A 27,164-nucleotide genomic window follows, 5' to 3' on the forward strand; every position below is an offset into this window, starting at 1 on the left:
GCGTGAGGCATGAACAATCACTGCGCCACCGTGTTCCCATGTTTAATAACGTGCTTTAACTCCTATCATCATGAAAGTGACATCACGTATACATCTCAGTATTTTAATTATTCAGAGAGCTGTAATATTACGAATGTAATGGATTCTGTGTCCTATCGGAGAAAGAGATAGCCCGTTTAAGAAGCAGGTAGTACACATAGAGCACATAGAAGATCAAATACAAAACAAAGCATTTAACGTGCTACTTCAGTTACGATGGGATTCGAGAAACTAGTAAATTAAACGATTTTAAGGTGAAGTTTATGATGTTCTACTTTAATGGCAAAATAAACTACGTGATTAAAGTGGAAATTTCAAGATTTAAGTTGACATTTCGTGTTTTTTTTCCCACTGTGTGCCTATTTTTTTTTCTCTGTACCCAAATAAGCTTTCATATGACACTAAGACGGTGGGCTACGACTCGCCTTTTCATGGCGACTTTGATATCTGACCGTTTCTTTTTTTATTTCGGGCACATGTGCGACAGAGTTTCTCTGACACTCTATGTCACTCGATCAACTTCCTTTTGTTGATTATATCACTGTTTAAACCAACAAATAGTAAGTTTTTCTTTGCCTGCACTTGGTATTCGCTGAAATTCTTTTGTTTTCCCCCATGCTTTTGCCATTGTCTTTTCACAGAAGGTTGAGCTTAAGGGCTGTTTATATTGATTTGCATATTCAAAGAGGCGTAATTCTGGGAGGAGTTGGGACAGGACAGCAGGCGCATGCACGTGCATTACTTTTCACACTGACCGGGATTTATGTAGTGGAAGAACGTGGAAGTTGACGTACGCATAGATTTATGCATCTGGATTTTTTTTGTGCGTAAGCACATTTCCCTTTTGTCCGTATGCCATGTTAGTGTGAATTCTACGCACGGCATTATACATGAGGCCCCTGGAGTGCAGTAAAATTCAAAGTTTTTGGTAGTAAGTATGCATTTTGAGTGCCTTACAGTAAAAAAGTAGGTAGAAGGATTAAACTACTCAATTGCAGGTTTGAAGCTGCACCATACACATTATTAAAAGATATGTCCTATTGGACTCATCGCTATCCACGTAACCAAGTGAAACATAAACTAGTACAATACTTGTTTATCTTGCATGTTTCATATAGTAAAACTAGGACAACAATTAGGCTGTACAATGTCCACTTGATACCACGTTTGGGATATTCTGTCAGGTTTTGATTATATATGTATAATTTAAGACACTAGAGACTGTCCAAACAAGTACCGCTACATTGATTTTAGAAATGAGGCTTATTCTGGATAAGGGGTCACCACAATTATTATAAATTGTCTACCAATTGCTCACTAATATGTCTTGGAAACTTGGGGGGTAAAAGATGAATAGAAATTGACAAGCCTTGTCAATTTGAATGCTTACCTCATCTAGCACATATTTTAATAAAGGGTAATTGTTAACATTTTTATGATTTTTATTTGCAGGATACAACTATACTTCATTACCTAATATCATTTCCTGTTTTAATATTTGTGCATTCTTTTTCCTTCTCTGATAGGTGCCCTTACGGAATGCTATGATGAACTTGGAAACCGTTACCAGCTTCCCGTTTACTGTCTGGCCCCTCCAATCAACATGATTGAGGAGAGGAGTGACCTGGAAATAATGGACATTCCAGACCCTCCACCTAATTCTGGCTATGAATGCCAACTACGCCTTCGGCTTTCAACCGGCAAGGACTTGAGATTGACAGTTCGTAGCACAGACACTGTCCACCACATGAAACGTAGGCTTCACTCAGAGGAAGGGGTGGAGGCAAGCAGTCAACGGTGGTTCTTTTCTGGACGACCACTGACAGATAAAATGAAACTGGAGGACCTAAAAATCCCTAAAGACTACTTGGTTCAGGTCATAGTCAGTCAACCTCTACAAAACCCAACACCTGTGGAAAACTGAAAAGCTTCATCTTTTCTTAAGAGCCTTTTTTGTCTGTTTTCCTAATGTGTTTATTTTTTTATAAATTGAATTTTTGTCCATCTGTGATGGAGTAATAACGCAGATGGTGTCAACCCACGTTGTTAAAAAGCAGAAGCAAGAAAACTAAATATTTCTTGGTACTCTACATATAATTATTGAAAATGATTTTAATAACGTAATGGGAACTCTTGCTAATTTTCAACAAAGGTGGCACCTTTTTTCCTTTCTTTTTTGATCAACCAAAAACAGATAAGTCAAAAGTAGTTCATCTATGTTGGAATCTGCTTTCATATTTTCTGTAGACATTCTGCATTCTTAGAATTTTTTAATCATTGGCATACTGTAGGTAAAGGGCAAAATAATGCTGCATACGTTTATCTGCAGTATCAGACGTAAATACATAATGCAGTTGTTTTAATATAATCTACACTGAAGTGAGTGGTTCTACAGTTATGTCCCTTAGAAACATATGTGAATGTTTATAAATATATGCTACAAATGCATAAACAAATATGTATAAACACATACTGTATTCTGTGCCATGCCAGAGTATAGGCTGGGTAGCCAGTTTTATTTTCACAAAAAACAAAATAATGATATTCATAAATGCTTTTCGAGTGGCCTTTTGTATTATGCTAGGCCTGTATTGAACAGAATATGCACTCAAAATTGGCCAAACTAGAATTTAAAAAATGGATACATTTTTGGTTTAGCTAATTCTTAAGTACATAGTAAAATGTTTTTTTTTCCTAAAATTAGTGTTAGGGTTTTTTTTTTTTCTTTTTGTGACCCAAACACTCCACCTGATTCTGGCTGTGTGCCAGCAGTGTTGATGGGTGGTTTTATAATTTTGCAGTAAACTACACATTATATCGAGGCCATAAAAATTATTTTAGATAACAAATTTTCACTTTACCCAAGGGACTTTTTTGGTTTTTTCTATTATTATCACAGGTTAACTGAATAAAACATCTGGCACCATCTTGAAATTAAGTAAAAGGGTATATTGTACCCAGAGCATCCTAGATCTTTTTTAGAATGCTCTTGGCCATATTTAGTTAATATCAAGGTAAGATGCTTCCAAAATCATGACATTAAAACAATAAGGAAGATAGAATAATGAAAATAAACTTGCTTTCACTAATTTAATTGACTGCATCAAACAAGATTAAAAGTGTGTGTTTTGCAAACAGTATGAAAGACTATGCTTGAGACAAAAAATGTTAATTCTTATTTGGCATGTGTCCCTGTTTATATACATCTCTGTTCATCATTCTAACTAAGACTTAACATCACCACCCAATGAGGTCAGTCAGACTAATCTTTATGTGATGCACATAATCACTCAGTTAAAATACATAAAAACTGAGTGCACAGAGTAAAGAGTCTGCCTGAGTTAACAAGAAAATATGCATTTTATTCATGGCTGGAACAGATTTTTATGCTGAATGTTATCCTCTCTTCTTCCTAAATTTAAATTCCCATTTTTTCTATAACATCAAAACATAGCACCCTTTGACAGTAAAAATGACTAGTAACATTAAATGAAATAAATAAAAGCACACAAACAGCAAAAATGAGAAGTTAAAACTTCTGTCCTGTCTGCTTAACATGGTCTTTGTGATGTGGTTTACAATAACATGCTGTTCAGGTGAGCAAGTATGGTTGGGGTACATGTGTGTGTGTGTGTGTGTGTGCAGTAGGACCTTAATTGTTCATTTTTCAGTTTTTGTGCCAAATGAGAACATCATAATTTTCTCCACTCACACGAGATTGTTGTATTCACCAATAATGATTTGATTGGCTTTAGTTCAATTTGTGACGTAAAAAAATGAAAAAGTAAGACAAGTCTAAAAGTCTGTTTTTGCAGTTTATACCAGCAACAGTTTAGAAATAATGTGAGTACGGCAACATTAGCAGCTCTTACAATGTACTTTGTGACCTGTATTTGCAAGTGAAGAGAGACAGCAGTAAACTGCCTGTTCTTGTACTGATGATTCAACTGAAATATACAGATCAACTTGTCTGTGAGTTAATAGAATGAAGTATATAGGAGGCAATAACCCCTTGATCTCTTGCAGCAGGAAGTCTAGATCTGCTTTTATGTCACAGCTGATTGTGATTTCAGGATTTATCTGTGATGGACTGCTGCCACTAAGCAATGTGAACTTCACATATTTCACAAAATGTATTATTTTTAAGCAACATTTATTTACTAAGCATTCATATCTTTTACCATGTCTGTGGTTTTGCTCTTACGTAGCTGAATGTAGCTAAACCCAGTAGCAACTACAACTATGATTATCCAGCAGTAGTGTCTGCAGATTGGAGAAGTTTTGCTTTGCAAACTTCAGCATAGAAGGTTAGTGAGGGCTGTGGTGCACACAGTACTTGGTTGGGCATTGCCACTCTGTGGTTGCCAACTGAAACTCATTATGCCAGAACTTCATGCAACAATTTGAATACACTGAGGATGTTTAAAAGAGAGAGAAAGCAAAACTTTATTTTTGTTTGTGGCTGTTTACATTGAGCAACAAATAGAAAAGAACAAAACAACCCTGACATTTTAAAAATTCCTTCTACTTACAACTTGAAATGAACTACTGTATTTTTATTAGGTATTATTTTGTATATAACATGTTATGTTAATGGGGTTCTACTCTGTGTTGTGTGTGCTTGCGTGTGTCTGTTTTTGTATTACAGAAGTGTGAACATACAAATACAATACTTAAAATGCGTTGGCCAGTTACATTCCAAATTTCTTCTGTGTCACTCAGTTCAGAGTATTGGTGCATAATTAATAGTTATATGCACTTAAAGCAATTGAGAAGGACAAAATGCATAATTGGATGTGTGTGAGAAACTCATTTGATTCTTTATTACCTTTTGCAAATTATTTACTACAGTTGCAATCATTTCACAGTCTTAAGTGTATCTTACTTTGTTTCTGCTTCAGAGCAGATTTTTAAATGCTTGGATACAGGTTACATGTTTCATTTTAATTATACAATTAAATCAATTATACTGTTGTTTTAATTGACATCCATACACACAAAGGTCAAATAATTACAGTTACCTTCCTTACTGTCTTAATGTAATCTTATTTAACATAAAAGCTTTTTAAGTTCAAATGATTTTTTTGTTTAACCATTTTTATTTCAATGTTTTGTTTTTTTTGTGCATGAATTACACAAATATTTCATTAGACAAAGTGAACAATTCAATTGCTACTTTTGTTTATTTATTTTATGGTATATGTACATGTATAAACATAGGCATCAAGTTTTTAGAAAATCTCAGAAAGTACTTCTAATTAGAAAGTTAAAATATGAGCATAGTCAAGCATTTTTCTTTGGATTTACTTTAGCATTGCATTTGTTTAAGCTCTACTGTGTCACTTTTTTTAAAATGGTCTGATTTAGTCATGGGCATGAATGTTTCAAAAAACAATGCCGAAATGTGAAAAACATACTCACAGTCCAAACTGTGCCTTCAGCATTTTCAATTTTTATAATGTGTAATGATGGTGTTTGAGGCTAAAATGCTATTTACATTTTTCTCTTAAGGCAAAGTAAGCTTTGCTAAATGAACATATAGGTACTGTAGCAGGGGACTTGTGGTTAAAAAAAAATTAAAATGTTATGCATGAATGTAAAACTGTGCCTATATAATACCATATTTTTGATGGGGGGAAAAGCAAATTCAGTCATCTAGATATACATTTTTGTAATTTGAACAGTATAAATACTGAGCCTAGTATGGTCTGTACTTTTTCCTTGTAATTAATGCCCATAACTAACCCAGCCTGGTGAAATCACAAAATCTCTCTGTAATGATTACTGCTATTACAGTAATTGTTACTTTTGAAGGTGTGTTTTTGTTTTTAAAGAAAATGTTCTTTAACTTGGAAAGTGCTAGAAGAAAAAATGATTTCTAAATGCGCAATTTAGGCCTTTGCCTTCATGACCTTCAGACAGACTTTCCCACACCAAAAATGTGCCTTTACAGTAGGTTAACATTTTAAAGGATGTTTTCCATTATTTAACAGGCCTCAGTTTTAAAAGGCTTATAATGGGAAAGAAGGCTAATGGTAGCTTTGATTTTATATTCTTATTTTAATTTATTGTTAACAAAAATAAAGCAATTATGTTGATTGTGAAGCCTGAGGTGTTCTTAAAATGTTATGAAATTTATGTAAACTAATTTTAATATGGTATTCGCTGTTAATATGCTTCTGCTTTTCTATTATCTGTTTAAATTATCTGCTTTTTATTTCTGCTGCATCTGCTAATGCAATAAGATTGAACATAGTAACACTTTTGCTAAACATTTATTTTCTTTCTGTTCAAGATAAAATATTTGCACATGTTTATTTAATTTATGATCCAGACAAATTTTAATACTGTAGTATTAGATGTGGAATTTTACACTAGCAATGATGCCTCTTGCAAATCTGATGCCATTCCTCTGTTCTGCAGAGAGTGGAAATGATTGAGTATTGCCTTTATTTCCCCACTTAATTTCAGAATTGTACCAAATCTCAGGATTAAAACTGGGGAGTAGTTTAGTAGTTGGTGGACAGTAAACATGTCATCAGGCTTAATATTTTAAGATTAGACTCCAGTTTACTTGAGGGCTTTGAATCTCTTAACCATTGAAGAGAGACTCTGGGCATCTGAAATGATAAACCTGTCTGTTTCTTTTAATTCATGTTGTTTAACAATCAGAGTTCATAAAGTCATTTTTAAATTAATATGTAATTTTTTACGCATTAAAATATTTACTATTTCCAAGATGTTACAGTTTGATGTAACACTTATTATTTACATATATATTTCACAGTCTGAAAGTAATTAACATTCATAAACTGTAGGTTTCTGGGATAATTTCTGCTTTTCATTCATTATGATTAAAATAGTTTCTCAACTAGACAGTTTTTTTTTTTTACTTTTATTGTTTCTGTAATATTATTATTATGAAAGATACATTTCATGTCATTATTATTATTTGAAATTACAAAAAATTCAGAGACATTCCCAGGTGAATTGGTAAACTAACAAAACTGAAATGGATTCTATAGACTCTGTAGTTCCAAAGGACTGAGACCATGGCTCCATAGATCTAGCAGGGTTTAAAATGTTGCAAGAAAAAGTGTTAAAAACAAACAGACCAACAAGTCACATTTTTTGATAATGTTTTCCATGAATAAATGCCTCTAAATCATATATGGCATTATGAGCTGGGATATTCTATCTGCACTAAACTGAACACATATTATTACAGCAGGAAAGGTTGTATCTTTTTAGAAATGTACTTGTTTCAATTATAAAAATTTTCTAATAAATATAACTAATTGAATGATTTAAATAAAGTATGCATGTTTAGTCATATTTATAATCCATTTGCATATATAGTTTTCATTCTCTTTTTTGTTTAAATTCACAAACAGTTTACATTTCTGAAATTTGGACCATAGTTGATTTGTATTTTTCATTAAAGAAGAGGAGATTTTAAGCAACAGCTAATAAACTACACAAGCAATATTGAAACAAAGAAACTCCTTTGAAGGATTGAATTTCCAGTAACCAGTAAAGTATTATAATAGTTCTGGAGGTTAAGCAAAAAATTAAAGTTAGAGAAGAATATCTTCATAGAAATGTATACAGTTAAGTGACTCAATGGCAGATAGCACTTATTAATGTAATGCTAAAGTCTCCAAGTTCTTAGTTGGGGCTCAAGCTGACAGGAATCTAACAAGGCTTTGCAGTGTTTTTTCCAGAATTTTACTATTAAATTGTACCCTTATTGTAAAATGTTAAAGTTTCATTCAGGTATATAGTTTTAGTAAGCACTGTTAATTGTATACTTCGTATTTCATAGTCTTGGGGCATTAGGATTTCAGAGGATTTTTCAGATTTTCACTATTCAAACAATACATTTTCTGACTTTAACTGAATTCAGATTACTCTTAACATTACATCTGTGGCAGTGAATGGAAATGCTGAAAAGCAAATATTTGTACCTTATTAATTTAATTTTGTGTAGAATATTTATCTAATTGTTCGACCAATGCACTCATAACTAATAAACTTGTAGCTGGTTCGACAATTTTAAAGAATTTAAACAAACACAGTGATCAAGACTCCATACAAATGTTTTTTTTTTTAAATCCTCATGTTATATTGTAGCCTTCTTGAAAATTAGAGGAGGAGCCAGCAGTGCTCCTGTATCGTTCCTTTCTTGCCTGTATTGCCCCTTTTTAACCTTAATTTCAGATGTGCAGATTTCCTTGTAATTGTGAGTATCATTATATGATTGGGAGCTTTACACAAAATAACTCCTGCCTCTGCCAGGGCCAGCAGCTTAACTCGTTCCTTTGCTATGGATACTTGAGTACACAAAAAGTAATGAAAAAATATAAAATATACAGGTTTGACTATGAGTGCTCTTCTTGGAGTGAAGCACTTCTTTTGAATCAATACATTTAGTCACTTTTGTGTAATTAACCAAAGAGTGAAGTATAACATTGAAATTAGCCACTGAAGTCCTGATCCATGACATAGTTAGCATACTATAATTTTGATGGACTAACTTTAAAATGTTATGGAAAAGAAGGCTGAGCCTATAGTTCCATCTTCATTAATATTTTCATACAAACCTAAGCCTGTTTATTTCACCTTTTAGCTATTCAGAATTGTCTCAAACGTTTTGTCATTGCTAACCTGTAGCACCTGCAGGGCATGTCCCAGTTATGCATGCATTGACTTTCTCTCTTCCATGACCAGGTCTACAGTAAATCTTTCCCCATAGCATAGTGAAAGATGTAAACTAACCTGGAGCTCTTACAGTATGTGTGTCTCTCATTGAGCTGGACATTGCAACACTGTAAGTGCAAAAGTGTTTTGGTGTGCGCGCTTAAAAACAAAAATCGGCAAGGCACCAAGTTTTGCATTTGGATACTGTGAACAAAACAATGGCAGTTTAAATAATGTTATATCTGTTGTTAATTAAGAAATGTACTCAGATATATATGGATATTTATATTTTCACAACCCCCTACCCTCTATACATTTTTAAGATCCTTTACCTTCTCCACATCCAACATCCAAACATTGTGGTAGTCTACAAGATGTGTTGTTATTTAATGTTATATTTAAGTAATAGCAAATATCAAGCACAACTAAAATGATATTTAAAAAATGATAAAGCAGAAATGTCAGGAAAGGTAAAAAGGAATAAAAATTAGAAAAAGAGTGCAAATCATTAAATGCTACTACTACTACTACTAATAATAATAATAATAATAATAAATAAATAGTTTTTAGTTCAGATAATTGAACTATTGTATATAAGCACAATATTGTGCACTCTGTAGACTGGCATGAAAAGTATACCAGAATCATTTCACAGTTCCATGTTTGTCTTTTTTTTTTCTTTTTTTTTTTTTTTTTTATGAAAACCTGTTGGTGTATCTTCATTTTTCAAGCTGTGAAAGTGGTGCTTGACTTATTAAAAAAAAAAAAAATCTTTTTGGACAAAGGCTTGACGTCTAAGATGTGAACTCAGAAGTAAAACAGATGATAGAATTCCAGCATGAAGTTCCATGGTTTATTTTTGAAATTGTAAGGTTTGGGGATACAGTTTTACTTTAGAACGTGATGACTGTCAATTGTATGTTTTTTTATTTAATTTTTTCATATATATATATATATATATTTTTTTTTTTTAACTTTTAGCGTGCCTCTATTATATTACATCATCTTTGTACAACAGCGGTCCCACTTTGTTCTGGTCAAGGGCAAGAACTTTGTCACTATTTCCACAGCTTGCTGTTTTTCTTCTTCTTTTTTTAAACCCAGTGGGTGCACATCCGCTTTGATTGTGATATGACATCTATTAATTAACTCTGTGTGTATATGAGGAGGTTGGAACGACACTTAAGGCATAGTTGGAAAGAAAAAGGAGAAAAAGTGGCCTCTTGACTACTATAATGTTCCTTCTACAATACATGTCTTTTTTTTCCAACAGCTTTATCATTTTGTAAAAGTCTTTATTGGGACATTTTTACTAAGTCTACATGAAACTTGATACACTTTTTCAGTCTTTGTATTCCCAGCTGTTTAAAACTTTGTTATATCTGCTCATTGTAATAATTAAAGAACATTTGAAAATCGTGAACATTTAGATACTTCTGAAAAAGCAAATAAACCAAATAATTGCACTGAAAACAACACTGTGGGCTCCAGGTGATCTTTCAGTGAGATGTTGCATCTCCGTGAAGATGATGTGAATTGTTAGTAAAAATGTGTTTTAATTTAAATGAGTATATTCACTGCATTTGACTAAATCTCAATTATTGCCATAATAATAATGGGTTCAGTGTATATAACAACTAATAATTTTAGGTTTATTATCCTCCTATCCTTTTTCTGAGCCCAGCTAATACAGGCTAGAGTTGCAGAGTCTATCCTAGTACCATTGGGAAGGCAAGAAACCACCCAGGATGTAAAACCATTGCTAATCCTAAATAAATGTAATCAGAAAGGTCTTTGTGGCTGTCAGTTTTTTCCCCAGAAGGGTTACATTTTTACAGCACAATTCAAAAACTCTGCAATAGCTTTAGAATCTTCAGATTTACAAGGTAGTACTAAATTACTGGACTGCTGTGTCCTTTTGTATTGTTGATTACTGAAATGAAGATAAGTGCAAATAACTTTCTCGGCAGAAAGTTATTACTGACCTGTTCATTGGGACTGTTCTCCCATTATTAAAACAATACACCTACCTTAAAAAAATTAAGCTGAGAGATTTTCAATTTTAAAATATTGTGATGAAAGCCATAAAAATACATCCAACAAAAAATACAGTTTAAAGGTTAAACTGTATATAAATGTACAGTACATGGCCGGACTTGTGTCCTCTCCAAAGCTGGTTCTTGTCTTATGCTTGATGTTGCTAGGACAGGTTCTGCCCCAGCCCCCATAATCCCACCCCGAGATCCTGAACCAAATTATGCATGTTTGATACTGCACTTATAGGTTTGCTCTGACACTTCACTTTCTCTCTCTGATACCCTCTTCTCATGATTAAAGTCAACTATAGCTTCTTACACTTTTTAACATACTGTTTTGGTCCACTTTGATTGTTTGTCCAGGGTGTAAGGAGTGTGAAAATGAAGTCATCCAAGTCTTCTCCCAATCTCTAAGAAAATGTTCACAGTAGCATGCTCAACTGCATTCATAATCTGGTGAGTATGATGGTTTATTACATTGAAAAATAAAATTTACAAATTTTCATTACTATTTAAAATGTTTTATTCATTTAAATCTATTATTTGCATCTGTAAGAAAGAAGTATAGAGAACAAAAAGCAGCACTTAAATAACAGACTAGGAGATGAAAGACAATTAAGGACCAACAATCTTGGGAGCAGGCTAAAGTTCGGCCAGAGTTTGACATCTGCCTTTTCATAATTAGACTCTAGCTATAAAGTTGTTGTTTTAAGTGTATTTATCCAAAAATTTGGACAACAAAGGTACCACAATGCAATCTTTTATAGGTGGGTTATAATGATGTACAGTAATACAGTACTGTGAAAAAGTCTTAGTCAACCTGGATAATTTATGCAAATTTCATTATTGATATATTTTTGTCTGCTGCATAAGTGTGTCGGTAGAAAAGAAAAAAATCCATATTTTCAAACATTCATCTTCCAAAAAGTTAAATGTTACAGAGAACGTTTTGTATTTCAGTAAAGTAACATTCTGTAATAGATAAATATCAGAACAAACTTGATTTCTTTTGATGTGTACAGCCCAGTGCATGATTGAACAAAGATAACTTCAATCAGCAAGTGATCTTCTAAGCTAACATTTCATGACAGACATGAGTCTGAAGATATCAAAACTTTTGTACACACACAAGGTTAACAGGCAGGGCTGGGGACCAGAAATGCAGTGGTCAGCAATGGGAACTTAGTGAAGGAGGTGAAGTGATGCATCAAAGTGGTATCCTTTCAAAATCAGAAGTCCAGCACTTTTATCAGACTGAAATACATCTCTCTTCAGACTGCTGACACCTTGTCAGAAATGGGAGAGTTGCTGATGAAAAGCCATTACCCCAAAATCTAAACAATGCCAAGAGACTCATCTACATTCGGAGACACAAGGAATAGACTGGTGAACAATTGTAGTAAGTGACCTAAACTAACAAATCAAAATTTGAAAATTGTGGCAATTTATCCATAGAAGAACTAGAGTGCGCTGCCAGGATTAGTGTCTCCAAAAAATAGTGAAGCATGGTTGGAAGTTCACTGCAGGTTTGAGGCTGTATTTCTGCAAATGGAGGGTGATGTTTTGGTCAGAATTAATGAAAATTTCAATGCTGAGAAATACAAGCTGATTATCTCATTCACTACACAATACCACCAGGGAAGTGCCAGATTGTTTCAAACTTGATTATGTAGCAAGACAGCGACTACAAGCACACAGCTAAGGTCATAAAGAATTATGTTCAGAAAACAGAAGAATAAGGATTTCTGCAACAGATGGGTATTGCACCCAAAGAGCCCTAATCTCATCATTGGTGAAACTGTCAGGTCAAATCTGCAAGGAAAAACATGCACGCATTATTAAAGTCTGCAGAGGACCAGGCCAAGGTCTCCAAGACATTTGGAACAAAAAACTAGCAAATGTTCTTATAAAACTGCCTTACATTGTACTTAAGACAGTTGATTCAGTTTTAAAGATAAAAGGTAGTCACACCAAGAACTGATTTTATTTAGATTTTATTATTTACTGCTCTTGAAAGTAATTTTTTTGATATTTAGAAACTATTCATATCATTTTTGAAAGTGTCTTCGCTTACAGATTTTTTTTTTGTTTACTTGTGCCTACCACTGTTACTCAGCACTTTAGGTCACATAACTTTTGCATCATGTTACAGGCAACAGCCCTAACAGTCACAAGTAGGGAATCCATTCCCGGGAATTTGGGAATCCCGCATGTCAATCCTGGGCTCCCGGGAATGACACAGTGCACGGGCATCTCACATGTAAACGGTTTTAGAGCAAGTGACACTTATTTTTAATAAAATTACTGCAATATGTTGACACCAATAAAAGACTAACCTTAACTACAAGCAGTTCATGCTGTCATATAAGTACATGTATCTAGTTAGTTGCAGTAATAAGAGTGTAGAAAGCACAATGTGTCGAGCGTGCGGTCGTCCAGGTGAGAGCGCACTTTCGTGCAGAGTACGCCAGCCGCTGAGAAAGCACACTGTGTCTCCACTGAAGTAGGCGGCACAATCATCAGATACTGATACACTTGTTTCTAAACGACGCCCGCACTTGCCGTTGCTCTGAAACACTGCCGTTTCAGCTTTTACTGATGCATCCAGTTTCTTGTCATCATTCTGTGATGGCAAGTTTCTTGGCACAAATAATGCGGATGCAACAGACTGACGCATTGCAATTTCAAGTTGGTTGTCTGATGAAGTGCAAGCTGCAGCAATGGCGCCACCTTAATTATTTTCAACTATAACTCTGTTATTTCTTGATCGATTTTTACACTTTTACACGCTATATATGCAAGTTTGGCCGTTCCCATTCAGCCGGAAATTCCAGCAGTTTCATTCCCAGGAATGTTGGAATGGGAAGCCCGGGAATGGATTCCCTAGTCACAAACAATATGATTGCGGCCATGAAAATGTTCCCAAAACAGTGATGAGAGAATGAAAAGCAAAGTAAACAAAATGTTGTAATGTTCAAAATGGCTTATTATAAAACTAAGCAAACACAAAAAAGTAAAAAGCCAAACAAATGAAATGTATACTATACCCAAAAATATTTTTTATATGATATCCTGTATAGTTTGTAGATGGCCAAGAAAATTTTTTAATCTCATTCTTTCATGCTTAATGGAAAGAAAAAAGTTTGATATAATAGAACCCTCTGGTTACCAATGCTGTACAACATCAAACAATGTGAAAAAAGTCCATGAAAAAAAAGAAAAAAATGTCATGTTACTCAAGTTCAGTGATGGTTGAAGTCTATGTAGAGCCCTAGGCATTCCCTTTCAGTGTTGTGAGTGTGTGCTCCCTGCATTACCAAAACAGTGGCTCTCCGCGTCTATAGCACAATTGGGGGCAAGGGGGTAATGGGGAAAGGTCCACAGCACATGCTGCTTGAGTTTAATAAACTGTGCCCTTCAGTCTCCATAGTGCATTCAGTATTATTAGAGTCGGGAAGACGCTAACCCCTTGGGGTCTGGAGCAAGCATACCTTGAGTAAACCTAGGTGGCCACCGATATCACCAATGGATTGACCGGCTGTGCTCATATTGCATAATCCATGTGTCACTTATCCAGTCATATGCTCTAAACATACATTACACATGCATTTTTGCTAAAATATTGTTAAATACATACTTCTAGAAAAAGCAGTATACATCATAAATAGGAAACATGTTCCCATAATGTAATGTCATGCTTCTGAATTTAAGACGTGACTTTTGACCAATGAAAGAGGGGTAGAAGCAGATATTCAATTCAAAAGTGCAGTATTATAGGAATGCGCGTCTTGGTCACCATTGACTTCTATTATATCAAATTTTTTCTCTGTTCTGTATAAAAACACATTATATTTTGTTTTTTTTTTTCCATCTCAAACTACATTTGGTAATATTTTTAAAAATTACCATTTTTGGGTGTACTATTTCTTTAATATATACATTCAAAAGCATGCCATCAGCTGACCAAATAATTTGTTTCAGTTGCCAAGCTGGAAGGTGCAGGGATACATTTTTGAGGCTAGTGGCCTGAATGATTCTTGGAATGGTATTCTACTGCCATCTAGTGGATAAAACAACATTGTGCTACAAAAAATCATAAATAGTTACATTCATTTTCCCACTTTAAGGTAACTTATCAGTATTCATAAATTGGGTGGGAACTACAACAAAACACAATGGCATGTAAACAAGAAGCTGTAAAGCCAATTTTAGAATAAGCTGAAACTGAACTATTAGCTTAACCAAGTGTTCGTGATGACAATGTGAATTGATCATCAGGGGCCTCATGCATAATGCCATGTATAGAATTCACATTAAAACATGGCATATGGACAAAAGTGTAAATGTGCGTACGGACAAAAAAATTCAGATGCACAAAACTGTCCGTATGCCAACTTCCACGCACTTCCGCTACATAAATCCTGGTCAGCATGAAAAGTAGCGTTCATGTGCACACGCCTGCTGCCCCACCCCAACTCCTCCCAGAATTTCATGTTTTAATATGCAAATCAATTTAAATAGCCCCTTAATTTTAGCATTCTGTGAAAAGGTAGTGGCAAAAACAATGGGAAAATAGAAGAATTTCAGCAAATACCAAGTACAGGCAAAGAAAAACTTACTATTTGTTGGTTTAAGCAGTGGTATAAACAACAAAAGGTAGTTGTTCGAGTGACGGAGAAACTTGATAGTTCAAGTTCAGAAAGTCGCACACTGCCCAAAATAAAAAGAAGTGCTCAGATATTCTAGTCGCCGTAAAAAGGTGAGTCGTTGCCCACTGTCTGAGTGTCATACAGAAACATATTAGGGTAGAGAGAAAAAAAAATATGGACATAGTTAAGAAAAAGTCAAAATGTCCACTTCAATCTTAGAACGTCATAAATTTCATCTTAAAATTGCTTAATATACTAGTTTTTCAAATCTCATCATAACTAAAATAGCATGTTAAATGCTTTATATTCTATGTGTTCTTCTATGTACTCTGCATGAATCACTACGTGCTTCTTAAACGGGCTTTCTCTTTACGCCGACAGGACACAGAATACATTACATTCATGATATTACAGCTCTCTGAACAATTTTAAATACTGAGATATATACTTGATATAAATTTCAGGATGATAGGAATTTAAGTATGTATTAAACGTGAGTGCAGGGGTAACAACATGCTGACGCCCTGTCCAGAGATTGTTCCTACCACCCGCAAGATGCTTGCTGCGCAGTGCGTGACCCTCAATTAAATAATTTATTGTAGCAGTACTGTCTCTTTTAAACGTACTAACCCCCAATTCCTGTCATTCCTTTTCTTTCTCCAAGTAACCAATCACCACAATATCAACTCTTTAATAAATGTCAAGTCATCTGTAAGCTTAGAACTCTGATCCTTCAAAACTTTTAAGGAACATTGAAATATCTTCATAAAATCAAATGCAAATCCTTCATTAACTTATTTTCCTATAAAATGATAAAATAACAACAACAATAATACTTATAAGTACAAACAGTTCTACTAGGAGCACTTGATGGAATGATCGAGTGTGTTTATAACTCAATGAAACTACTTCTAAATCACCAGGTCCAGACAGGAAAGGCTCTGAAGCATTTGACATATGGGAGAAGTTCAAATAAGACTGTGCACATGGCTAAGGCGGCATGTGCTAGATGCTATATCATGATAATCCTCTTTCCGATCAGCAGCTGTAGAGCTGTGATTCCACAGTCAGATACAGTGGGTTAAAATACTCTGAGTGGTGCACCGAGATTAACAACGCCAAAGCAACTATACTATTTGGAATAGTTTGGCAATTCCGTGCACCATTATATTGTTGCAGGTTGATTACAATCAGATGCTTTACACTGAAATTAACCGTATTTTGTTTATTAGTTTATTTGATAAAGCCGCGTCAGGGATGTGAGGCTAAAAAATAAAGGGAAACCACACAGGAACATTAGCACTGCTTTGACATTGGGTGCCGCCAGTTTACAAAACCAAGCCAAAAACTTGCGTATGCACAGGTTAAGGCTGGCGTGAGAATGTGCATGGCTTTATGCCAAGTTTAGTTTTTATACATCGTGATGTGAGCATGGAAACAGGCATACACAATGTTTTTGTGCATATGCACCGCTTATACATGAGGCCCCAGATGTTTACATGGATAGTGAAACTAATGTGTACAGCACATAAAGGTTCACCATGGTGCAAGTCGAAATTACTGAGATCTAGTAAAAGGACGAGAAAAGTGTTATTCCCCTAAGTACTGTTCACAATGCAACAACTGTCATTTGTGTCAGGTGAAATTTGGAAGTCACTAACCCTAGCATTGTGGTAGCCTACAATAACACAAAGGGTGCATTGATTGTACAGATCAGGCACTGACACTAATGCTCAAGCAACAGAAAAAATATAAGAAAAGTCTGCAAAGAAACACACTTCTACTGTTCTGATTACAGCATGAGGCTGTGCGCTGGTGACTGTTTCAAAACATATCACACGTAGTTCATGTACTAAATCTGTATAAGTACAGCAGTGTATACTAGACATACCTTTCCAGCTGTATTCATCTTGACATTTTGATATTAATGTTTGATTCATGTAATAACATTTTTTCTTGTTGAAAAAAATTCAACATTTTTGACCCTTTTTTTGGATCTAAATGTAATGCTAACAAGGTTAAAGAACCACAAGATGAATGTTACTATTCATAATGAGGGTCAGAACCAGGAAGACAATAGGTTATTTAACAATACCATACTATGAAACAAAATATGTAGTCAGAAGAACCTAGCCAATAGTGAAAAACTGAGAGAATATATTACAAAACACACAGAATAATATTTTAGAAAGCATCCACTGCCTTGAAAGTCACCCAGCATGCTTATGAAAGATTGTGTGACATTACCAAGTGTACCTTCTGAGATATCAATGAATCCACAAAATAGCAGCATAACGAATACAAAAAAAATAATCTTAATAAAAATAAACATTGCTTCAGAGAAATTCTACAGTGAGAATAGAAACAAACTTAAGTTGTCTGGGGTCCAAAGCTCCCATAAAGCTATTTGCAAATATATTTTCAATATTTTGAAACCATAATACAAAAAGACTTAGTCACCATTTGTTTTAACTAACTTCATTAGAGAGGTGCCTTATAATTTTAATCCACCATTTCCTTTCGTCTACATGACCTTCAACTTACTGAGGTGTATGATTAAAATTTTCCAATTATGTGATTGCATATTAAAAGTTTCAATTATCTATGAGTGTGTTTATGCATGTTTATATAAAGACGTCACTGCAACATGGTGTCTTTTGTGAGAAATAAAAACCTGCTGTGTCCTAATGCCAGTCATATGTTCAATATCAACTTTTTACTTAGGACATTGTGTTGTGTAGACAGCAGAATGGAGTAAGTGGAGAGGAAGTTGGAAGAATGAAGGGCTTTAGAAAAAAGAAGATTAAAAATACATGGGAAGAAGACAGAATGTCTGAAGTTCAGTTATAATCAGGATTCAGAAATTAGCCTACAGGGAGAGCTTTTGGAAAGTATGGATAAGTTTAAATACCTATGATCAGTGGTAGCCCAAGATGGACAACTGGATGCAGAGATAACTCACAAAGTTCATTGTGAATTAAACAATTGGAAGAAGGGATCAGGAATATTGTGCAATTGAAAAAAATTGCAAATAGTAAAGGTAAGGTTTTTAAGACAGTGGTGAGACCAGCAATGATGTGTGGAGCTGAGACATGGGTAGTAAAGGGAGAACAAGAGATGAAGGTGGATGTGGCAGAAATAAGTATGTTGAGATAGATGTGTGGAGTTACAAAGAAGGACTGAATAAGAAATTAGACAAACAGAGGTACAACAAAAGAAGGAGAGGCCACAGCGGAGGTGGGTACATAAAAGATATTTTGAAGTAAATGGGTGTGACTGAGCATGAGAAGCAGAACTGAGCTGTATGGAGAAGGTTTGATCAAAAACACCAACCCCACATAGAAGTGGGAAGAGAAGAAGAGAGAGCAAGAGTAGAAGTCAAATGTCCCATGTTCTTTGTTATACCACAACCTGCAACCTTCTGTTAAATTCATCCTCATACATCCTTAGCTCAATAACTTTTCTGCAATCTATATGAATAAAACTGTAAGCCATTTGGATGTCTATTTATTTGTAAATCATGCAAAAACAGTTGAACCAATTTTCACGAAATTTTGCATGTACCTTTCTGTTGGTGTACAGCATTTTCTGCTCAACTAATCTGGATAACTGTTTCATTGTCTGATTAGATTACTTCTTTTGTCTAAGAGGGCATCTTTTTTGTCTCATCATGGGTTTTGTTTAGCCATGTTTTTCCTCATTTAGTTATGCTGGCAACGTCGCATACTTCGGCTAGTTCCTTGATAAAACTAATATGCCATGTGTCATAACTGATATTAGATAAAGTTTGTTTATTGTAAAGAAGCTGCATGAGATATGCAGTTCTTGTGAGTTTTATGATACAGGTGTGACTCCTACCAGGGCATCAATCAACAAATCAGGCTGTGAAAGCATTCAAGGTTGAAACTTGAAATATGTTTTATTCTGCCTATTCTGATTTTGTGAGCAGTAATGTTCATTCATTAACTGAACCTATTTAACTCAGGAGGTCAAGCATATCCCAGCAACACAAGACAGGACCTAATCCTGGATTGAACTGCAGGCCATCAGAGATCATATTCACACATAAAGTGTCAATAAGGTAATTGACTTAGGAGAAAAGAAATGAAGGGATTTGAATTAGTGTGTTGAATTTCCACTACAGCAGTAGGAGTGTAAATGTGTTCTTTTGTCTGAATAAAAAAATGCTCCTGATATTAATGCATTTGAGCATATGCACTGTATTTAATTTCAGGCAGCCTGTAAGTTCTGAAAAAGATTACAAACCTTGAATGATTGCAAAAAATCATGTGCATTTAGTAAATTACAAAAGTCTTTATATGTTATTGAGAAATAAAAACAATTCGGCTAGTAAACTTTCATTTCTTTTTTCAAAATTAGATAACAGTTTTCAATGCATGGGACACACTTTTAAAAGACAGAAAACATCACACATGGTCTGAAATTTGGCATCCTATCTATGGTAGCCTGTACGTTGAAGGCTTGCGTGTTCAATGTCAATAAGTGACTATTGAGTGATCTATAAAATCAAACATGACAAATTCAGCCATTAAATGGTTTGTGACAAACATAATGCATTTTTTTACTTAATGATTTTTAAACTTTTTTAATATTTTTATAGTATATCATTCTTTGAAAAAAGTACAGAGGCTTATATTTGATGTATATACTATATGATATGATAAATCGTTTTGTTATTTTTGATATACACACATTTTTGTCTCAGTGTGGGAACCACCTACAGTAGATTGCATTTATACATGGTGTATTTAAGCTAAAGGGCAGCCTCATCATAAAGGAGTACTCCACTCAAAATATTTTTTGTATATTTTACTTACCCAAAGTAGTTTTTAGTGGAGGCCAAGAAAAAAAATTAATTGCTCAAAAAAATTAAAGGAACACTTAGAAAGCACATCAGATCTCAATGGGAATAAAAATTACGCTGGATATCTATACTGATACAGACTGGGTAATGTGTTAGGAATGAAAGGATGTCACATCGTTTGATGGAAATTAAAATTATCAACCTACAGAGGGCTGAATTCAAAAACAATCAGAAAATAAAAGTGAAAAAATGATGCAGCAGGCTAGTCCATTTTGCCGAAATTTCATTGCAGCAACTCAGAATCGTACTCAGTAGTTTATATTTCCCCCACGTCCTTGTATGCATGCCTGACAACATTGGGGCATGCTCCTAATGAGACGACAGATGGAGTCCTGGGGGATCTCCTCCCAGATCTGGACCAGGGCATCACTGAGTTCCTGGACAGTCTGAGGTGCAACCTGGCAGCGTCAGATGGACCCAGAGGTGTTCAATTGGATTGAGGTTAGGAGATTGTGGGGGCCAAACAATGATGTCAATTCCTGCATCCTCCAGGAACTGCCTGCATACTCTCGCCACATGAGGCCGGGCATTGTCATGCACCAGGAGGAACCCAGGACCAACTGCACCAGCATAGGGTCTGACAATGGGTCCAAGGATTTTATCCTGATACCTAATGGCAGTCAAGGTGCTGTTGTCTAGCCTGTAGAGGTCTGTGCATCCCACCACCAAACCAGTCATGCTGAACGATGTTACAGGCAACAGAATAACATTCTCCACGGCTTCTCCAGAACCTTTCACGTCTGTCACATTTGCTAAGGGTGAACCTGCTCCCATCTGTGAGCCAGTGGTGGACCTGCCAATTTTGGTATTCTGTGGCAAATGCCAATCGAGCTCCATGTTCTGGGCAGTGAGCACAGGGCCCACTAGTGGACATTGGGCCCTCAGGCCACCCTCATAAAGTCTGCTTCTGATTGGTTGGTCAGAGACATTCACACCAGTAGCCTACTGGATGTCATTTTGTAGGGCTGTGGCAGTGCTCATCCTGTTCCTCCTTGCCCAAAGGAGCAGCTACCGGTCCTGCTGATGGGTTAAGGACCTTCTTCGGCCCTATCCAGCTCTCCTAGAGTAACTGCCTGTCTCCTGGAATCTCCTCCATACCATTGAGACTGTGCTGTGAAACACAGCAAACCTTCTGGCAATGGCATGTATTGATGTGCCATCCTGGAGAAGTTGGACTACCTTTGCAACCTCTGTAGGGTCCAGGTATCGCCTTATGCTACTAGTAGTGACACTGACCATAGTGAAATGAAAAACTAGTGAAAAAACAGTCAGAAAAGATGAGGAGGGAAAAATGTCATTGGCCTCTACCTGTGAAACCATTCCTGTTTTGGTGGTCGTCTCATTGTTGCCCTTCTAGTGCACCTGTTGTTAACGTCATTAACACCAAAGCAGCTGAAACTGATTAACAACCCCCTGCTACTTAACTGACCAGATCAGTATCCCAGAAGTTTCATTGTCATGATGCTATACTTTATTTTAACAATACTTTATTGAACAATACACGTTTTGCACATTTTGAGTATTTGATTGGATGACTTTTACTGGATTATGCTACATGAGAAATGTGTTAAATTTTCATGGACATTTAGATATTTTTGCTGTTTCCACTGTTTGCTGCTGTCCATTTACATTGAAGTATAAACTTTTGTTTTGCACGAAAACATGAGATTAAAAATTTTTCTCCGTTATCACTACAAAGCACATGGGGTAAGTAACATTAAAAAAATATAATTTTTGTGTGGTTCTTAAATTTTATAATTTTTAGCCTTATTGATTTAGATCTCTCTGACCTCCCAGCAATGACTTTTGTTTTGATCTTCAATCAGTTTTTGTTTTATGGTCTCAGTCTTCTCTTTATTTCTTGTGTTTGGCTCAGCCATAACAACTGCAAGCATGCAAAATAAACTAATAAGATTTTAGCTCAGCAAATAAACGAAAAAGAAATCTTGAATGCATTGCAGATTGAAAATGTGGCTTCAGCTTCATTGAGAAAACACAAAGAAATGCATTGAAAGAATGCTATATTTACTCAGAGATTAAAAATGCGAGGGTAATACTAGTAATTTCATTGATAAAATAAAAATACCACAACTTTACTACCCTGTGACCCTGTGTTTGGATATAGCGGGTTGGATAATGGATGGATGGATGGATGGTCAACTTTACTACACTTCTCATAAAGGGAAAATTATTGGAACTCTCAGAAATTTAATGTGGGTGTTGTAAGTTGAAGTTGCAAATATGACAAAAGAAGGATGCGAGACACCCCCCCCAAAATAAGCCACCAGAACAGGCCAAGACCTTCACTGACCAGTCTAAAATAGGATCACCCCAAACCAGGCAGTTTCCCCAACTGCTACCAGCAGGCTTCAGCGTAGATAGGCTTACAATGGGGAACTGCTTTCAAAAGTTCAAAATAGGAAAGTAGTCCCAAACCTTAACAAAATGCTTCACAAGGCAGTTAGAAACCATAAAGCTTTGGTTTGTTAACATAAGGGTAACGCTGAATTTTATACATAAAGAATTTATTTAACAAAAAAAAAAAAAAGGACAAAAAAGATTTGCCTAAAAGGCAGTCCAAAGCAAGTAAGATCCAATACACTATCCAATATTCAAGGTCTAGAAAACAGGGTTGCAAGTCGTGAAAAACCAAGGATTTGGAAGCAAGATGTAATACTTAAAAAAAATAAATAAATAAATTGAAAAAAAATTGATGATCCACAGCTGGGTCTTCCCTTTCTGGCAGAGTAATAAAGCCAGAAGGAGAACAACAGCAGTTTCTTCAGGGTGACTGCACATCTTGAACTTCCACCCACAGAATACAAGGAACATAAGGACATTTAAAGAGATGGTACATAAAGTTTAAATTATAGACAAACATAATAGAATAGACATAACAATATAAAAAGTAATAATTTAAATTTAACAGGAACAGAGATAAAACAGAAAATACACACAAGTCCAGATTGACACATAATAGAATGAAATCCTCAGGCCCAGACTACTAACTGGCAGAATTTTGTAAAAAGTTGTCTTTAAAATTACCACTGATAATGCTACCTGTTATAGGAAGCTAGAGTAGATGTAGTTTTGCCAAAAAAAACACTACATTCTATGTCACTGTCTTTTCAAAGACAAATAGTTTTTATTTCATTGTGCATCCTAGTCTCTCTCTACTGATTAATGATGCTAAGACCTTGATGAAAGTCTTAGTAAAAAAAAAAGAAAAAAAGTTAAATTCTTCTTTGTATAATATAACATGCTTAAACAGAATTCAACCATCCATTATCCAACCCGCTATATCCTAACTACAGGGTCACGGGGGTCTGCTGGAGCCAATCCCAGCCAACATAGGCAGATATTTAACATAAAACTTTTGATGATTGTTGTGTGTAATATGTACCCCATGGTATCTGAGCATCTAGATGTTCTGTTATCTTTAGAAGAGGGGAAAAGCTTTGTTATCTCTTTACTGCAAATTTGGATTTGAACCCAATACATTTGCTTGGATTAAATTACTGTACTTGAGCATGGGTGTTTCTTTCTGCATCAACCATATAAATTATATTTCACAATAAAATGTGTAATCAAATGGGACTGCCCTATATCGCCAATAATTTCTGCTGTTGCTGTTAAATCCCTAGCTATCCCTCTCAAGAAGCCGTAAAGGAGAAAGAGAATCATAAGAGAAGGAAACAAATGAGTTTTCCTTCTATGCTGATGACATGATGCATAACTTTAATCACGTTATGATTGCTATTCATTTGTAAAATATTAGATACGTTTAATAGGATCTTTAAGTTTAAAATGTACTTTAGTTTATGTACTCATAGTTTCTCAGTGAATAGTCTTACATGTTAGGCTAAATTAGTTGCTTTTTGTTGATTGTTTTGGAAAAATTCAAATACTTAGGAGTTACAAGGAAAATAAAGATATTTTCAAATGTAATTAATGTAATATAATGGAAAGCATCAAACAAAATGTGTATAAATGGTCATCTTGTCAGTTTCCTTTAGCTGAAAGATCTAATATTCCTGCATGTACAATATCTAAATTAATCAATACTTTTTAAAAAGTAATTTACAGTAATCCCTCCTCCATCGCGGGGGTTGCGTTCCAGAGCCACCCGCGAAATAGGAAAATCCGCGAAGTAGAAACCATATGTTTATATGGTTATTTTTATATTGTCATGCTTGGGTCACAGATTTGCGCAGAAACACAGGAGGTTGTAGAGAGACAGGAACGTTATTCAAACACTGCAAACAAACATTTGTCTCTTTTTCAAAAGTTTAAACTGTGCTCCATGACAAGACAGAGATGACAGTTCTGTCTCACAATTAAAAGAATGCAAACATATCTTCCTTTTCAAAGGAGTGCAAAGCAAGCAGTCAAAAAAAAAAATCAATACGGCTTTTTGGCTTTTAAGTATGCGAAGCACCGCCGGTACAAAGCTGTTGAAGGCGGCAGCTCACACCCCCTCTGTCAGGAGCAGGAAGAGAGAGAGAGAGAGAGATAGCGAGAGACAGATAAAAAAAATCAATACGTGCCCTTTGAGCTTTTAAGTATGCGAAGCTCCGTGCAGCCTGTCCTTCAGGAAGCAGCTGCACACAGCCCCCCTGCTCACACCCCCCTACGTCAGCGCAAGAGAGAGAGAGAGAGAAAGTAAGCTGGATAGCTTCTCAGCCATCTGCCAATAGCGTCCCTTGTATGAAATCAACTGGGCAAACCAACTGAGGAAGCATGTACCAGAAATTAAAAGACCTATTGTCCGCAGAAACCCGCGAAGCAGCGAAAAATCCGCGATATATATTTAAATATGCTTACATATAAAATCCGCGATGGAGTGAAGCCGCGAAAGGCGAAGCGCGATATAGCGAGGGATCACTGTATTTTGGAACACAAAAGGCCATGTATTAAAAAGATGACTCTAGAAGTATACTGCTCAAAAAATTAAAGGAACACTTTTTAATCAGAGTATAAGATCAAGTCAGTGAAACTTCTGGAATATTGATCTGGTCAGTTAAGTAGCATAGGTGTTGCTAATCAGTTTCAGCTGCTTTGGTGTTAATTAAATTAACAACAGGTGCACTAGAGGGGCAACAATGAGACGACCCCTAAAAGACAAATGGTTTATCATTTGGAGGCCACTGTCATTTTTCCCTCCTCATATTTTTGGACTGTTTTTTCACTAGTGTTGCATTTGACTACGGTCAGTGTCACTAGTGGTAGCATAAGGCAATACCTGGACCCTACAGAGGTTGCACAGGTAGTCCTACTACATGCTATTGCCAGAAGGTTTGCTGTGTCTCCCAGCACAGTCTCAAGGGTATGGAGGAGATTCTAGGAGACAGGCAGTTACTCTAGTGGGCCCTGTGCTCACTGCCCATTACCGCGGAGCTCGTATGGCATTTGCCATAGACTACCAGAATTGGCAGATCCACCACTGGCGCTCTGTGCTTTTCACAGATGAGAGCAGGTTCACCCTGAGCACGTGACAGATGTGAAAGACTCTGGAGAAGCTGTGGAGAACATTATGCTGCTGCCTGTAACATCATTCAGCATGACGGGTTTGGTGGTGGGTCAGTGATGGTCTGGGGCGGCATATCCATGGAGGGATGAACAGACTTCTACTGGCTAAACAACGGCACCGTGACTGTCATTAGGTATCAGGATGAAATCCTTGGACCCATTGTCAGACCCTATGCTGGTGCATGACAATGCCTTGCCTCATGTGGCGAGAGTATGCAGGCAGTTCCTAATGTTTGTGTGAAATTTACCCTTAACAAATTTCCAACTGTGTCCCCGTATTCTTGATGAACTCATTTTAAAATCCACTATATTAATTCCTTTCATAATTTTAAATACTTCAATCATGTCACCTCTTAATCTTCTTTTGCTTAAACTGTATAGGCTCAGCTTTTTTAATCTTTCCTCATAATTCATCCCCTGTAGCCCTGGAATCAGCCTAGTGTGAATTTCCCATTGGGATTAATAAAGTATCTATCTATCTATCTATCTAGTCGTTCTTCTCTGGACCTTTTCTAGTGCTGCTATGTCCTCTTTGTAGACTGGAGACCAAAACTGCACACAGTACTCCAGATGAGGCCTCACCAGTGCATTATAAAGGTTGAGCAGAACCTCCTTGGACTTGTACTCCACACATCATGCTATATAATCTAACATTCTGTTTGCCTTCTTAATGGCTTCTGAACACTGTCGGGAAGTCGATAGCTTAGAGTCCACTATGACTCCTAAATCCTTCTCATAAGGTGTACTCTCAATTTTCCAACTGCCCATTGTGTATTCAAACCTAACATTTTTACTTCCTATGTGTAATACTTTACTTTTACTAACATTAAATTTCATCTGCCCAAGCCTGTATGCTATCCAAGTCCTTCTCTAATGATATAACGGATTCCAAATTATCTGCTAATCCACCTATCTTGGTATCATCTGCAAACTTAACCAGCTTGTTACTTGTATTCCTATCTAAATCATATATATATTTTTTTTTAAATAGCAGCGGCCCTAGCACTGACCCCTGTGGAACACCACTGTTAACATCGGCCAGTTCTGATGAGGTTCCTCACACCATCACCCTCTGCTTCCTGTGTCTGAGCCAATTCTGCACCCATCTAAAAACATCACCCTGAACTCCCACTTCTTTTAATTTGATGCCCAACCTCTCATGTGGCACCTTATCAAATGCTTTCTGAAACTCCAGATGAATAATATCATATGCTCCACTTTGATCATATCCTTTTGTTACCTCCTCATAGAATTCCAGCATGTTAGTAAAACACGACCTCCCTCTTCTGAACCCATGCTGACTGTTCCTAATAACTCCTGTCCTTG

At 35.8% G+C, this 27,164-nt stretch overlaps 1 protein-coding gene across 1 annotated transcript in view; it reads left to right on the forward strand.

Annotated features, from left to right (window-relative positions):
• Positions 1–8,147, forward strand: part of ubtd2 (ubiquitin domain containing 2) — a 157,212-nt gene extending 149,065 nt beyond the window's left edge. The window contains exon 3 of the mRNA XM_028812720.2: positions 1,566–8,147. Coding sequence (XP_028668553.1) covers positions 1,566–1,963 — 398 coding nt within the window. The 3' untranslated portion in view covers positions 1,964–8,147. The remainder of the gene's footprint in view (positions 1–1,565) is intronic.
• The last annotated feature ends 19,017 nt before the right edge of the window (positions 8,148–27,164 follow it).

This window comes from Erpetoichthys calabaricus, chromosome 11 (assembly GCF_900747795.2).
Source record: "Erpetoichthys calabaricus chromosome 11, fErpCal1.3, whole genome shotgun sequence".
NCBI lineage: Eukaryota > Metazoa > Chordata > Cladistia > Polypteriformes > Polypteridae > Erpetoichthys > Erpetoichthys calabaricus.